The following is a 16,477-nucleotide window of genomic DNA, read 5'->3' on the forward strand; positions in this document are numbered from 1 at the left end:
GGACCTCTCTATGAACTGTCATTCTTGATGATCAAAAATCAGCTGTAAATCTGCGCTTAAATGGCTGATTGGCTACATCTAGCCTCCAGTCGCTTAAATTTTGAATGAGCTGAAATGCTCTTCGTACACGTCATTCTTTTGACATATAGTGGCTTCATCGTATTACTTGGATCCAGCTCTCTCCTTTCTCATTCATCACTAATTGCTTCTACATGTTCCCCTCTTATGTTCCGCACCTGTATCTGTGCCTGCATCCCCGTCTCCCAAGTGCTTTATCTCTCTGGGACCTATTAGTATCAGCTCGATACAGCTCTACCCAAGCATGGCCAATTAAACCATATTGCCAAGTTCAGTGAAACATCCTAGTTTTTACATCAACTCCTTATCTCCTTGTCCCTGAATATCTTTCATCCCCCTTTGACTGCTCCATCATTTGCGAAAGATGCTATGGAAATGTGCACTCAGGTTCAAGATATGAACAATAGGTATATTGAGTCATTCGAGGTTGGCAAAGACTGTGACAATTACAGATGGGTCAAGGTTAGGTTTGCTGTTAACAGTCAGTAGTCTACTAATAGTAGCCTTGAAGGTCTATACCCTAGGTGTACGGATCTATGGTCCGCAAGTGCATTAGCCACGCTGCGTTTAAACCACAGTAGCAGTACAATTTCCGAAGAATGTGCAGACTCGCAAAGCAAACGTGTGCGTAGACAGGCAACAAGGCTCAGCTGGTTGGTTGCTTGCTTGCGAACTACAATATAGCCATCCTTTGATTACATGAAACAGGGCTATAAGTTGTAAAGGTTCTTATTACCAAGTTTGGTGTTGTACAGACACATGGTGAACTAGGAGTAATAAGGACGACTTGCTAATATTCCTCCTGATCCTTGAGCAACCTTGGAAATATATGTCTATCACTCTCGTTTAGACCACCTCTAACCGCAAAAGAAGAAAAATAGGGGCATCTTCATAAAGTTGCAGTCAATGGTTGTATGTCGATGGGTGCACTTCTCACACCAACAAAGGCCCTAGACATAGAAAATGATGCACATCCCTTACTTCATAGCCACTATTGACAGCACAGTCTACCAAACACTAAACTCCGTGATTCAGGGTTTGCCAATGCAGTGCAGTGAGGGGGGATATCTATGGAGCCCGGAGTGGATAGATAATTATTCGCAACACACTGTTCCTTGGTCAATGCAGCTGCAAAGAAATGAACACAATATTAAACCTGAAGATTTCTAAACAGGCTGCTTTGGGTTTGTCGTAATGGTTAGCTTCTGTCATCTCTTTCCCTAAGAGCTTTGACTACCTGTGATTATACCCACGATGCCATGTCTGCATTGCACACTCCCTAAGTTATATTCTGTTAAAATTGTCCCTTGACGGCTTTTATCCCAGTTTTTTTTATTATAAATATCTGTAAACTCAATGATCCGTAGTGATTCAGACTATCTAGATTCTTAACAGAAGTGAAGTGTTGTGGGAAATCCAACCCTAGTCGGTAAAACACCGGGTAAGCCCACAAAGATATATTACTTTGTGGGCGGACCAGACCAGAAGGAAAACCTAGTTCTTTAATAACTCAATAAAATCATTAAAAACATCAGTTCACAACAGGTTATGAGCCTGGAGTTTCCACAAAGCGAAAACACCTCTCGAAACTAACAAGACTTGTTACATAAACTGACAAATTTTCCAGCGTCATCATTTCATAGCGTTCATTTATTTTATATTTATATTTTCTCATTTTCATACCATCAAAAAAAATGGCAACGAACGAATCAGCCAATCTCGACAACCTCACCAAGTTCATGATGGCCATGAATGAAGCCTTGAATTCCCAGAAAGGAGAATTCAACTTCAACTCTTCAAATTCAAACCCCATGGAAGCAATGCTGCAGAACAGAATAAAACTCTCTGAACTCAACTGGTCAGCATGGTCCAAGAACATGATTCGGAATCTCAAAGGTGCTGAAGTTCTGTGCCTTTTCAAGGACTTGAAAGAAGAAGAGTTTAAGAAGGCCATGGACGTTGAAAAGAACGAGCAACAACAGGTGAAAGATGCTCCAGTAGCATTAAACGAGTTTCCAACATTTCGATACGTCCGAAATGCTCTTCAGGTATCGGATGGCCGTTTCGTCCAGGCCAGCGTGGATTAGGTTTAGTGCTACCGAAGCATCTTTCGCCTTTTGTTGCTCGTTCTTTTCAACTTCCATGGCATTCTTAAACTCTTCTTCTTCTAAGTCCTTGAAAAGGCACAGAACTTCGGCACCTTTGAGATTCCGAATCATGTTCTTGGACCATGCTGACCAGTTGAGTTCAGAGAGTTTTATTCTGTTCTGCAGCATTGCTTCCATGGGGTTTGAATTTGAAGAGTTGAAGTTGAATTCTCCTTTCTGGGAATTCAAGGCTTCATTCATGGCCATCATGAACTTGGTGAGGTTGTCGAGATTGGCTGATTCGTTCGTTGCCATTTTTTTTGATGGTATGAAAATGAGAAAATATAAATATAAAATAAATGAACACTATGAAATGATGACGCTGGAAAATTTGTTAGTTTATGTAACAAGTCTTGTTAGTTTCGAGAGGTGTTTTCGCTTTGTGGAAACTCCAGGCTCATAACCTGTTGTGAACTGATGTTTTTAATGATTTTATTGAGTTATTAAAGAACTAGGTTTTCCTTCTGGTCCGGTCCGCCCACAAAGTAATATATCTTTGTGGGCTTACCCGGTGTTTTACCGATCAGGGTTGGATTTCCCACAACAGGGTCCGTCAGCTGACCAGTCATGTGACACCCCCTGGTCTCGAGGACTCACAGAATGCCTGCCTCTTACAATATCTCTTGTTTCTTGCTCTTATATTAGCCCACCTATCCTTCATAAGACGGATTCTTCTTATTTCACTCAAGACTTTCATCGAGGTTCTCTCAGTATCTTCTGTTCTAATATATCCTTGTGATTGTTCTGTGAAATTCAGACCTCTCACTTTTCTCCTAATCCTAGAACTCCGTGATCTCCATAGTTTCTTAAGGCAAAGTCTTTTGTACATCAAATACATGATGCTTATGCGGGAACCAGCCTTACGAGAGCCTGGAGGGTATTTCTTTCTGTCTGTGTGATTGCGGATGGTAGGTGGACATTTTGTTCCGTTACTTGTTTCTACATAAGTGTTAGCACAACAACTCCATCGAAGCTTTTTCTCATAGTCCTCACTGGATTGCTCTTCGTGTGGTAGTGTAAACGAACTAATAGCACGCTCTTCAGCCTGTGGCAACGGCAAACTATTGGCGTATGTAAAAGCATCGACAAAATCCAGAATGGAGTTCTCGTGTTCGCGGATATAATTTCTCGTATGTGCTGAGATAGCACCTGGCTCCAGGGAGGTTAGAGATTCGGTGTCTCCTAGGCCTTTCTCAACATTGAATCTATGGTAGACTCCACTGTCACCATAGTCACTCTGTAATCGCAGCTCAGATCGCTTAGAAGTAGCGGCAATTTCTCGGAGGGCCGTGGCAAGAGCTTCGCTGGAATCACTAATCTTAACAACATTGTTGACACCTGTTCCAATGCTTAGAATTATCATTTCCCTGCCTGGGAACTCCCTCTTAGCCTCTTTGATGAGGGCTTCGCATGGATTTTTGTAACCATAGGTAGCATCGATGAGTTCTTCTTCATCACGGCCAGTTTTAATAGATCCAGAGATATTATCCGCAGCTATGGCGTTGGCTACTTCCCAAACTGTGCATCTGGAAAAGCTACCAGATATATCATATGTGGAGAGCACAGTAGGTTGTGCCTCCACATTAACTTTTGTCAATGCTAAGACAGCTCTAGATGGACACAATGAGGTGTTAGACGTGAATCTTATGAGTTGGAGATGTAGAACCTACGTCTTGGTGCAACCTTTGTCGCTGAAAAACATGTCTTGGTGTACACATGTGTCAGTTTTGGGCTTTCCACTCCCCGGCTGTGGTGAACATTGAGGGTCATTGCAGTTTTCCCAAATCATCTTTTTGATCAATTTTTCTAACTCGGTAGCTGGAAAAATGCCCGTAAATGGATTTAGATTATTGTTCAATTTTGGGACAACTGTACCAATAAGGTCTTTATAGAAGCCAATAGCCTGCCCGATAGTCATTCCAAATCGGCCAAGCATAATGGCAATGATCCTACAGTATTATGGTCAGTAAAGCTTTCCAGATAGATGGATGAATTTAATGGAAGTTGTACCCTCCACTGCCAGTCCCGCCAATAAAGTCAAATATCTCACAAGGTCTTGGTGTCTCTTTGGTGTCTCTAACATTCGGGATTTTCTCAAAGATGTCCTCGAGGATGTATAGACTAGATAGTCCATTTATACCGCCACCGTCTATAATAATTAGCAAGATAACGATAGACTCAAGGTGGAGTGACCTACCAAGAGAGAAGTACCACTGGTCGCATAGCAGTTTTGAGTTTAGATCTTTTCATGGTTCCTTTTTTAGTTATGTGACATGCTGGACATAAACAAATATAATCAAGTGATTGAAAGAGATGTGAAGAAAGAAGCGCAGTTAACTTAGGAAATAGAATGAATCAATAATCTTTATCCATGCTGGTTGGTGGTAGAATAGAGTTATATAATAGAAACGAAAGGAAAAACCTGAAAGAATATAATAATTATAGGTGCATAAGTAGAAAAGGCGTGGAGCACGAGAGAGAGAAAATTAGAAAAGAGGGAAGTGACTTGACTATGTTTCATCGTCAATAGATGGCGTTGGTTAAAAGAAAGAAGAGAAAGAAGATGTTAGGGTTAGGGTCACTCTTGTTGTTTCATGTTTATACGAAATAGGCAACTTGCAAGGGGCACTTATCTATAAATGCTTAGCTACTAGATCTAATAGCTACTATCTCATCCTAACCCTAGACAGCCCTATTCTCATAAGGAAAGACAAAAGGTTTCCCATGTACAAAGATTTTCTTTGGACATCTAGAAAATCTAACGTCCCACACACCAAGTAAATCAACCAAGTAGCCAATCTGACAACAATCCAGCCAAACAAATAACTTAAGTTACAAGTGAATGCCCAATTCTTTTAGAATAGAGCAATAACGACATCATCACACGGTGTATGCCAGCTCATTCCTTTCACATACTCCAGCCTCTTGATGTCAGGTGCTTTGGACAACTTAAGAAGGCCAGTATTGATAATCTTACCAAGCAACACCGCTAAATTGCAGGTGTACAGGATTTAGGTCTGCTTACTTGTTTGATTTGATTTCAATATATTTAACGTCTACTAGAATCACCGAGATCAAACGACGCTCTGCTTACTTGTGTGCCTCTTATACGCTCTTGTTCTGGCCTTTGTAGTAAGCAATATGAGTTACCTTGTGTCTATGAAGTTCTGGCAAAGAAATGCAGCAAAGAAGCCATTGCGAAAGTAAAAATATATTCGTATTGATGGCTAAACGACGAAATCTCTGAGTACGACGATATCTTGATTCATGAGCCAGAAGTTATTCAACGTGGCCGTGGGCGCCCTCGAAAGACTGCAACCTCCAGTGAAGATGAAATAAGTGTATTTCCATTGTCTCAGTCTGTCTATGAAAAGCAATCATCCCATCACCATCCCCTGTTAATCAGCCGATTCCAGACCAAGACTCCCGCCATACAACTCCCTCAGTACGGCGCCAACACTCGGTCAATGGGAGTATGGCTATAGCCTTGTGGCGATGGATCAGCAAGATATGGAGACATTCAGGGCAAATGAAAGATGGAAATACGGCAATAACACTAGCGATATCACTAAAGAAGGCAGCACAGAAGGCCGAGGGAGGGGAGGACGCTACATACAGCACCCGGCGCAAGAGGCCCAGAGTAGACTTTCTCGAATTGAGGAGGAATGGATGTTATAAAGCGGGGCTAGTACAACTATTTTATTGGCTGGATTGTTCTTAAACTGGCTATTTTATTGGTTCAATTACATGGTGTGTGGGACATTAAATCTTCTAGGTGCGAATAGGAAATCTCGATTAAACACCACACACACTATCGGCCGAAAGGTAACTGCAAAAGAATCCATAAGTAGTGGATAGACAACGTCCAATCTGCTGAGGAGTCTCGAAGTGCGAGACGGCGCTTTCAAGAAGCACAAGGGTACAGTCGCAAGCCTGATCATACCCTTCATAAGAAACTTCGAAGCGCAATGTGAGCGCGATGAAGACTAAGAGACGGCGGAAGTCGTCAAGAAAATGGCGCTCTCGAGAGTGGAGAAAGATATGGATTTCATGCTAACGAAACGCGAGGGGGGGCTGGAACAAGCCGCCCGCGGGCAAGCCCCCAAGAAAAGGCACTGAATAGGCAGGAAAAAGCCCAGGATGAAGCATCGAGCTCCACACATAGCGGAAAGAAGGCCCCATCTTTCGCGGACATGGTGAAGAGGGCCGCTCCGAGGCCAGCAGACACACAAGGTGCTGCTGTAAATGCCAAGTCTCACAAGGCCGTTAAACATGGCAGCTGCAGATGCCCCAAGCGGACGTTTCTTACATCCAGTGGCCCGCAAGAACAACAGAGTCCTGGCAAGAGCTAGCGCTGAAAATGAAATGCACAACTACGAAATCCTCCCAATGTAGGTTAGACTAAGGGAACTAGACCAATAATGGCTTTGCACTTCTAGCAAGCAAGGACAGTCGCTCGACTCTGCTAGAGAAGAGTGACGAAATCAGTAATTACGTCGGACCAGGCAACGATGTAGTGCAATCAATGAATACAGAAGGCAAACCCGACGACCTGGGTCTGGAAAAGCCAGCCGGCAAAGTGCAATGGTTCTTAGGGCACTGCAAAGTCCCGGGCAATGAAACAGTCGATCAGCTAGCTAAAGCGGGTTGCTAGAGCGAGGGCCTTCTAGTTCTAAGGGCGACAATGTCACTGGCAGCAGCAAAAAGATAGAGGAACTGAACCTTTAAAGCAGACTTCTAACACTGGATAAAATAAAACTACTCGAAGATTAGACATCTCAGTGGAGTACTGAATCGGCTGGATGAAGGGGCTACACAAATGTACGCTTGCCTGAATCCTAGCAGCGCGCTCCGGACACGGCGACTTCGAAGAGTATCATGTGCGTCTCAACCACGTGAATGCAGGAATACGGTGCCCAGTCGCAGGGTGTGACCAATCCAAGACCTTTAGCCATCCATAAGAGTGCTGAGGCAACGAGAAGAAACTGCCCATGAGAATTGCACGAGAGCTCCTCACAGGGGATAGGAGTTGTAGATATCTGGTAGAAAAGCTAGACCCTAAGTGGGGGGGTGTTCCGCATTGGGACATGAGAGGTGCGTTTTCTCGGAAGTGGCAGTGCCGAGCTACAATTTGCTATTCTTTGCAACTTTTCTGTTATATTCGTCCTACGCCCTTGATGTCTGTTTGTTTTCTTTCTTTCTTTTTTGCCTTTTTGTACTTCAACCACGATAGAGCGGAAACGAGCAACAAGTTAGCTTGGGAGCAATTGGGCTTCGCTCGTCAAAACTCTATAGTGAGCTTTGCAGAGGGTTAATTCTGTCTGGTAGCCAGTCCGGCATCGTTTGATCTCCGTGATTCCCGTAGACGTTAAAAGTTCAAGAAGCATTGTCATGGGTTAGTACAACCCTAACACTAATCGGCTATCCTAGTTAGTAAATATCGTATTACGTTGCTGTCATCATCAGCCTTTCAGTGGAAACTGGCTCAAGTTTGGCATCCTATAGCAAGCTAGATATATTCTACTGCTAGTTGTAGTCATGCTATGGTAAACAAGCGATACCGTGCATGATGCAGCGAAGCATTTGCGAGTTTTCCAAATTCTGCCTTTAGGCGCTACTCAATAGCAAGCATTTTACTAACAAAAGCCATATATTGCTGCAAACCTAGGCTTCACAGGTCAATCATATCGTGCCCTTTTCTCATTTCTACCTATCGAGGAGCCGAAACAACAGCCAGGATTTGATTTGAACTAGATAATCTTCGACAAATTGTAATGACGTAATACGACGCAAATGAACGCGGCCATAATTCGAGATGGGCAAGAGTCGCTACCGATGAAAACAATGTTTAGTGCTATAAAGAGGGAGCAATTGCTTGCACCATTAGCACAGTATTATGTAGTAAAAGTTCTCCACATGTCAACGCCATCTAGCCAATCAAGCAGCCTGTAGGATTTGGCTGGATTTGTTTTGGCAGGTGCCCATGCAACCAATCAGCGTCCGCAAATCAGCTCCTGAGACTTTCCAGCGAACAGCCCAAGGCTGGGCTGACCATCAACTATACTGTATTCTGCGGCCAGCTTGGCTTGGCCTACACTAAGCAATAGATTCATCGGCAAAATTTCAATTGCAGCAATCGCTCTAACCACAACTTTTCAGCATTGGCTCGAATCACACACACCCTTTCACCGTGTTTTACCACTTAGAAATGCATTCTACACGCTGAATCGTCGCGACTTGCCACTATCGCCCGCCGTCGAAATCGACTAAAAAGCATCTGCTCACACAACTAATTCACGATATTGACACACCCAGCGCCCTCGTAACAACGAACCCGCGAATCAAGAGAGCCTATCAATCCCGGCATTCTTGCGACTTTTTTTTCTAGAGACGGCACTGCCGCGTTTGTCCACATGGCTACTGAGGGTACCGCGACAGACATTACAGACGCTGTGCCATCCCAATCTACAGTTCTCGAGCCTGCGACAACCGATCCAGACTTGCCACAGTCCATATCAACCGGCACTGCCATGGCGACACCCACATCAGCATCCAACGACCAGGCGCCAGAGACCGAGGAAGATAATAATGGCTCAGGGCAGCGCCAGTTCGAGATAAACCAGAGTCAGGAACCACAGTCACAGCAGCAACAACAGTCTCAACAAAACACCCCACGAGACCAACACCGCCACCAGCTTCCCATCCGCCCTCCTCAAAATACCCAGAGCAATTTTTCTCTGCTGCCCCCTTTACCGCATGCCGATGAACTTAGTATTATGGCTGACTCCCGCCTTATTGGAGACACAATGAATGAAGATGCTGTGCGCGCCCATCTTCAGGACGTTGAGTCTAGCTTCATGCCTGAGATGTCGCCCCTGCCAGTCTACAAGCACAAAACAGCTGACGATACCTTCAATCCGTCTGCAGATGTCGTGCCTGGCTCACCGACGCCCCAGTCGCGCACCGCTCCCGCTCCCGCTCCTTCGCAGACAGCCCAAACAGAAGCACAGCCTTCGCCAGACCACAACCCAGCTAGTCCTAGTGTCCAGGCTCCCGATCAACAAACACGAAACATCCAAAATCTGCGTGTTGAATCAGGAGTCGATTCCGACGCACGCCGCCACGATCTCGACCAATCAAGACCCTCTCCCCATACACCAAATGGCCCATTCGCGGTTGATTCCATGACGCAAGATGACATGAACCCGATCAACCCCCCTACCGAACCCTCCTTCAACCCAGGCAATAGCTACCAAGAAAGAAAGATCAATGATGACAGTGCGCGTCAAGGCAACGATGATGGTACCAGTGAAGCTGTTGACGGGGGCGAAAACAGCTATATAGAGGAAGATTCAATAATGAGCAATCTATCCAACTACACGGGACGGTCAGCCAGACAATCAATCGATACCAGTTTTGTTCCTGGTGGTGCAAGCCGAAGCTCTAAGCGATCCAAGTACTTGCGCAGCCGGAATACGACTACAACTACGACAACGACAACAACAACGACCACTAAACCTACAACTACTACGCCGATAGAAGCTACTGCAAACCCTAATGACTCAAAACCCATGCTCTCATCGCCCTTTGTTGCCCAGACGAGTTTCGACAACAAGACGCAAGGCTCCGAGTCCGGACAAGACGATACCGATGACAATGCCAGCGACGCTACTATCGAAGCTGGTGCTCGCGGCTCCAAATCTGTCACCCTAGCCGCTACTGCTACCCTAGCTGCCAATTCTGCGGATCCATCCCGCACTATTCAAAATGCCATGTCCATGTCTCGGAGCATTAGTATGGCCTCGATGAGCTCTGCTGTTGACGAAAATAAGATGATGGATCAGCAGATGGGCCGTCTAGGCGACGACGGTCTCCCACTCCCTCGAATTGCCGAGGCACCCCCTACCACACCAAAACCAAAGACAGATCATCTCGATCCTCCTACCGATACTGTCATTGCTCGCCATGTGCGCAACGTCCAGGTCCCTGATAATCTCGTTGAAGAGTACAAGTTTAAGGGTGACTTAGCTACTCCTCGCAAGATATCAGAATCCTTTAATCTAGGAATTGGGCGTTCCGCTGCAGGCAAAAATCTTACTCTGCGCGAACAGAGCAGCACTATTGAGCGTCTGTCCAAGGAGAATTTCGATCTCAAGCTGAAGGTCATGTTCCTCAAAGACCGTCTAGACAGGCTGTCTGAAGAGGGCATCAAGCAAATGATCTCTGAAAACGTCGATCTAAAAACCACCTTGGCCATCACCCAACGCGATGCAAAGACAATGCGAAAGCGCATCAAGCAGCTGGAGAAACAGCTCAAGGAAGAGGAAATGCAGAGACCCAGCACTGGTCGCAGCGACTCAGATGAAGACGATGAGGCTGCTAACGAGCGCCAGGAGGAGCTGATTTTCCTTCGCGAGAGAGTTGAAGAGTATGTCCTCCAGATCGAGAAGCTTAAGCTTGAGGTTCTCAACAAGGACAGCGAGAAACGCCGCATGTCGGAAATGGTGCGGACTCTGAGTGAGCGGGCGCCTGGTGAGAGTCTTGGTCGCCAGGAAGAAACGGATGTATGGAAGGATCTTTTAGAGCAGGAAACTTCTCGTCGCGAGCAGGCAGATGAGGACAATCGTCGCCTCCGCGACGAGCTTTTCCGTCTCAGACAGCAAGAGATGAATGGCGGCTTGAAGAAAAACACTAGCGGACAAGCACAAGGCTCTCCTGCGCGTCCCACAAGTGGACTGTCGAGCGAGTTTGACCGGACGACATTGACCGGGTCTGCTAGTATCGTCGACGAGCTTCGTCGCGAGAGCGAACAGTTGCGCCATGAGAACGCCGAGTTGAGACGTGAGGTTGGTGCCCAAACTTCTATGTTGACGTCGCGCAATCGGGAAAAGGAACGCCTCTACCAGGAGATTGAGGACCTCAAGATGGCGCAGCGTCGGGGAAACCCAGCCCCCTCTACAGTAGATAGCTTATTAGACCGTTCGGCCTCACGGGCTGGTGTCCGTGAGAGGTCGCATTCCCGTGCTAGCGGCACACAAATCACAGCAGTCGAGGAGGATCCTGACCGCGAAGAGTTGGAGAACACCATTGCAGACCTTCGCGACAATCTCAACAGTTTGAAGCTGCAAAACCAAGAGATCAGCCTTGAACTGGAAAAATGCATGCAGGACTTTGAAACTGCGGTTGAAGCGCGTAAGCAGTCTGATGGGCTTATTCTGGGTCTTCAGGAGGACATGGACATTGCCATGAACGATCTTGTCGCTCTCCAGGCCGAACGTGATGAGGCTCTTGGCGAGCAAGCTGAGATGGAGGCCGAGTTTGAGGCCTTACGCAAGGAAGCCCAAGAAGAGATTGATGCTCTAGAGTCGGAGGCTGATCAGCACACGGCCGAGATCCAGCGCTTGACAGTTGAGCTCACCGAGCGCACGGAGAACTTTGAGGCTTTGCAGGCCGAGATGCGGCAGATGAGCGAGGCTGTGGTTCGTCTCGAGGATGATGCGGAGGAAAAGTTACGGCGTATCCGTGAGATGGAAACCGAGCTGGAATCGTCCAACAAGGAGCTTGAGGACCTCGAACATAAGCTACTTGAGGCCAACGAAAAGTCCAATCGTCTTGGTGTGCAGCAAGAGTCTTCCGCCGGCGAGATTGCTTTCCTGCGTGAAGAGCAAGAGTCGGACAAGATCCGTATTGGCGATCTTGAGGCGGCACTGGCCAACACTCAACAGAACCTGCGCGACGAAAAGGAGCGCGTCAAGGAATTAGACCAGCGTCTTGCCAGCGAGAGACGGCAGCGAGAGATCGTTGCCAGCAAGGAGAAGGAAGAGGTGCAGCAGTTTGTCAACGAGCTCAACCGCGAGGCCACTACTGCCCAAGATGAGGCCAGGCGGCTACGTAAGATGCTCACATCGCGCGAAGTAGAGGCTACAGAATGGAAGGAGCGGCTCATGGAGTTGGAGAACAATCTGCGGGTGGCTCTGGGCGATTTGAATGGCACTAGATCGAGCCTGCTCAAGGTGAGTTGAGGGAGAGATGGACAATTTCTTATTTTGTTCGTATACTAACATTTCATTCATTTCTCTAGTCTATTGCAAACCTGCAGCGCCAGAATGAGGATACAATTCGCGAGCTTGACTCGTCCAAGGCAACTCTTGTTGAAAAAGAGCGTATCGTCAAGCATCGCGACTCCATCCTTGAGTCCCAAGCCCTTGAGACTCGCAAGCTAGCTGATCTTCTTGAGAAGGAACGCCAAGCCCACCGCAACACCAAGAACGCCTATGAAACTTTCCAGAACACGCACCACCATGTGGCTCGTACCGCCTCCACCATGGAGGCACGCATTCAGGAACTGGAGATTACTCGCTCTGGCGACAAGAAAAAGATTGCTACATTGGAGGCCAGTTTCAAGGAGCAAGTCACGGAGCGCAACAACCTGCTGCTAATTTTGTGGACCAGATTGTCAGGCCTCTGTGGTACCGACTGGGCCATGAACAACTCGCTCATCAACGGCCGTGCCTTGCCTTCGGTGGAGAGTATTTCCACCATGCTACCAGGCTTCAGCAAAAACCTACTGAATGCCGTCAAAACTATCGAGTCTATGATGACCAAGTTCTCGGCGCGCATCAAGAGCGTCGAGCGCGATCTGTGGCGCGAGTACCAGGCCCTAGAAAATAACCTCGAGGGTCGCATCAAGAAACTTGACCGTTTGGAGATGTTGGTGCGTAATGGCATTGCCAACAATTCGATTCCTCCTGGTCTTGCCAGCATGGGCGCTGTGGAAATGCAGAACCGCTACGCCCGTCTTGAAGAAGCCTACCGCCAGCTCAAGGTGGAAAACACGACGCTGCGCACGGCTACTGAAGTTCGTGCTCGTGCCGGTGCTGGCCCTGGCACTGCTTATACTGGTGGCTCAGCCGAGACAGCAGCCCAGGTCGCCGAGATCATTGGCGGCTCTCCATCGCCTGGAATACCTACGGGTCCACGCGATAAGGAACGCAGCCGCAAGATGCCCGGGCTCATGCGCCCCTCAACCAGCTCACGCTCGTCGTCGTCGCACTCACCCCACCACCACATGGGCGGCAGTCTAGTGAGTGGCATCCCAGTACCATCGACGTCACACGGCCATAGCCACAGGACCAACAGCAGCCTAGGTATGGGCATGGAGATGGTGGCTCGCCCAGAGACGGCAACAGGCCATTCTATGGCTCCCGGAATGGGAATGGCAGACGGGGAGGGTGATGATACGCGCTTGATCCTCAGGCTTAAGGAAATGGAGAAGAAATTAGTAATGGAGCGAGAGGCGCGGAATCAGGACCGCAAGGCGGCAAGGATGCGATTAGGTGGGCTAGAGACGGAGAACCGTGAACTGAGGTCGAAGATGAAGAGATCCGACGATTAGCTGGAGAACAGGGAAAGCAGGGGAAGAGATAGACAGCAGAAGATATTGGCAAAGAAGTGCTTAATGCGATGTGGTGTGCTAACTAGAATACGTGCCGGTATTAATCTTAAATCTGGCACTTTTATATGTGCTATGTACTTCGAATCTCAAGAGTTCCTCCTGCACGTGACTCTGCGCTTTTGTTGCTCAGGGATGAACTCGACAATGTGGATGTCTAGGCTACAAGCAGGGACAGCCAAAGGTCAAGTCCCTGCCCTGCGTATGCGAGTCATGACTTCAGAGCTATAGCTTCGAGTGGAAGAGATTGTATAGCGAATTAATCGTAGCTCGTCGCTAATGACTACAAAATAGCCAAGCCGGTGGCACGAAATTTAGCATTCGGCACTTGACAAAGACGGTATTGGAGAGAAACCTGCTGTTGAGACGCCAATCATACTATCAGAACCCTTTGGTGCCTACGCTTATACGCTTTCAGGAGTGTACCCATTTTCACGTGATGCTAGTTCACATCAGCCCTCTATTCCCGGCTTACTTGGTCTCCTGCTAATTATTCCACCCTCACTATCAAACGCTTATCCATTTGCATTGCCACTGCGCCAGTAGTGGGTCGCTAGCTTTGTGGCTTACTCCGTGGCTTGTATGGCTTGCCTGTAAATTCACGGCAACCCAATACGCTTGCGAGCCCTCCTACCGCCACCAGGGCGCAAGCAATGCGCAGCTCGTATCAAAAGACACCACTCCGGTTCCAAAGGTCTATGGTGCCTTGAGGCGCCGGAATCGTGTCTACATTCTTATAGGGAGCGTCAACGGCTAGGTGGGGGCTTCCTAGGTTCTAATGCATCCCTGCCTAGCATCTTGAGTTGTAGCATTGATTGTGGCAAATGGTAGTGGATGCAAAGTGCGTTCTTTGGAGTTTGAAGGAAAATCCCGTGCATGGCTACTAGTAGATTGGGGAGGTCTTTTTACACATGTCCCATGCATCAGGTAGGCAGGGACCCGACCAGAATCGAAAATCAAGCTCCTGTTCGACGTGCTAGGAATACTTGACAGGCGGGAAAATCTAGAACACCACGGCAGACGCAGCCCTTCTTCGTAGCCTACCAAACTTTGCATAGACTTCCCAAGCACGGGCTTTGGCAGCTTTGGCGTGGCTCTCAGAGAAGGCCCCCTGTTCGGCTAACGTTTTGACGTTGGATGGCCTTCTTGGTTTTACCAAGCGGCTTAGGTTTTCTTCTAGCCGAATTAGCGTTAACCCGTTCCATAGCAGTGAGCGTATAACACGATCTGCCTCTATGCTTCTCGATCCACTCCTAGCAAGGTGGTCAAGGCCCTGCAGCGAGCTTTCCGAGTCTCTCTAAGAATCGGAGAGATCGACACAGGCATGAGAATGGCGCGATAGCTTAGAGCAGACTCATCCAGTCGATCTTCGGCATTCAAGCAGCGAAACTACGCTCACAAAAAAACATATATGAAAGGGATGGTTATGACAGCAGCGAGCCCTTCTAGCTTGGCAAGTTTCGGCGGCTCCAAAACAAGCCAGAGACAGCCTCTATCCTGGATATAAACAGCGACTCAAGGGCCTAGCGCGCCGAAAGCTACTTGGATCCCTTGTCTCTACATCACAACAAAGTCTCATGCTACACGGCCACCCAGACCAGACGGTATACCCGGCCCCGAAGCCCCAAATTACCCACAGTGCCACTTCAGGCATTACCTAGTTTGCGAAGAGCTCGCAGATCAGTGACCGAACTCTAGAGTGAGCCTCTACCATCCCTCCAGACCCTGTTGAGAATTTCCCTTGACCAAATGACGTGTACAACCACTGATACTCACGATCCACTAGATCTGTGGTCTGATAAAGCCATTGGTCACACCCATACGAACGAGCCCTGGCTAAACTTCAAGCAGTTATTCGTCAGTCGTCTGACAGCTCCACCTGCTCGACAATAGAATATCCAACACCACCCTCTCAGATGGTCCAAAAACGGAAAGCCCCCGAGTTAAGATGTTCTATTACTAATCGAAGACGGCAAGTGGGGTAAGGAAGAGGGAGGGACCGATTATAAGGAAGTGCGTGCGTATAAGAGCGTACCATGATCGTGCACAAACTTGGAGGAATGCCCGTGTGTATTCTGGAGGCTGGCACTTTGATCCTGGCTATAATTTTAGAAACTCCTAATATCCTGCTCTATATCTGTCGTTCTTCTGATTCAGTAGCAATATACTTACTGTCATTAGCACGGCCGTGTTGTGTACAAAGCTCAACGATGATAAGTGCTCATGCTGTGATAGAAATAAGGGTTAGCCGTGCACCGCGGCGCTAAAACTTAGGGTTAACAATAGAGCGCTAAATCCTCCCTATTTCCCCTGTTTATCTTGCTTACCCCAGGCTGTACTGTACGATGGAGTAGCTTCATGGGCAACCAAACGAAGGATCATGAGCAGCATCCAAGACTTGTCAGAGTCTTTGATCAGCAGTCAAAAGAGGCGTGGATAAACGGGTAAACAGCCTGGCAAGGGCAGAAGGGGAGCAGAAGGGGAGCAGAAGGAGCCAGAGGAGGAGGGACTACAGAAGAGTACAAGACCAAGGAATGCAGCAGGCTTGAGGGAGCTTGTGAAAGCCTAGGAGCGATGGAATAGGGTGCCTAAGACAAAAGCCAAAGTCAACAGCCGGCTCGGCGTAATCGCGGCGCTACTCTTGCCGCCTTTTCTTTTGTTGGTTCTCCTTCTTTTGTTTTGTTTCTGGGGGGAGAAGTTGCCGATTGGCCTTTGTGGGGTAAAGCAACAAGCCTGCAGGCAATTACGAGCCTAGATCTGCCTTGCTTGTGGGGAACAGCCAGGATTGGGTGAAAGGCAG

The 16,477-nt window shown here is 47.7% G+C and overlaps 3 protein-coding genes across 3 annotated transcripts; 2 read left to right on the forward strand and 1 right to left on the reverse strand.

Moving 5' to 3' along the window:
• Nucleotides 1-1,772: 1,772 nt before the first annotated feature.
• On the forward strand, nucleotides 1,773-2,165 carry HOO65_080022 (Retrovirus-related Pol polyprotein from transposon TNT 1-94; the record flags this gene model as incomplete). Its single annotated transcript, XM_071001401.1, has 1 exon — nucleotides 1,773-2,165. One exon carries the CDS (start codon nucleotides 1,773-1,775, stop codon nucleotides 2,163-2,165), a length of 393 nt encoding a protein of 130 aa, XP_070856253.1.
• Nucleotides 2,166-2,987: 822 nt separating this feature from the next.
• HOO65_080023 (Vegetative incompatibility protein HET-E-1) lies at nucleotides 2,988-3,927 on the reverse strand (the record flags this gene model as incomplete). The annotated part of the gene is made up of 4 exons (XM_071004359.1): nucleotides 2,988-3,043; nucleotides 3,090-3,164; nucleotides 3,219-3,751; nucleotides 3,896-3,927. 4 exons carry the CDS (start codon nucleotides 3,925-3,927, stop codon nucleotides 2,988-2,990), a joined length of 696 nt encoding a protein of 231 aa, XP_070856254.1.
• A 4,711-nt stretch (nucleotides 3,928-8,638) lies between these two features.
• On the forward strand, nucleotides 8,639-13,620 carry HOO65_080024 (Anucleate primary sterigmata protein B; the record flags this gene model as incomplete). The annotated part of the gene is made up of 2 exons (XM_071004117.1): nucleotides 8,639-12,238; nucleotides 12,307-13,620. 2 exons carry the CDS (start codon nucleotides 8,639-8,641, stop codon nucleotides 13,618-13,620), a joined length of 4,914 nt encoding a protein of 1,637 aa, XP_070856255.1.
• Between the last annotated feature and the right edge of the window lie 2,857 nt (nucleotides 13,621-16,477).

The sequence above is a fragment of the Ceratocystis lukuohia genome, assembly GCF_044167205.1.
Source record: "Ceratocystis lukuohia strain C4212 chromosome Unknown Supercontig8_pilon, whole genome shotgun sequence".
In the NCBI taxonomy this organism is placed as follows: domain Eukaryota; kingdom Fungi; phylum Ascomycota; class Sordariomycetes; order Microascales; family Ceratocystidaceae; genus Ceratocystis; species Ceratocystis lukuohia.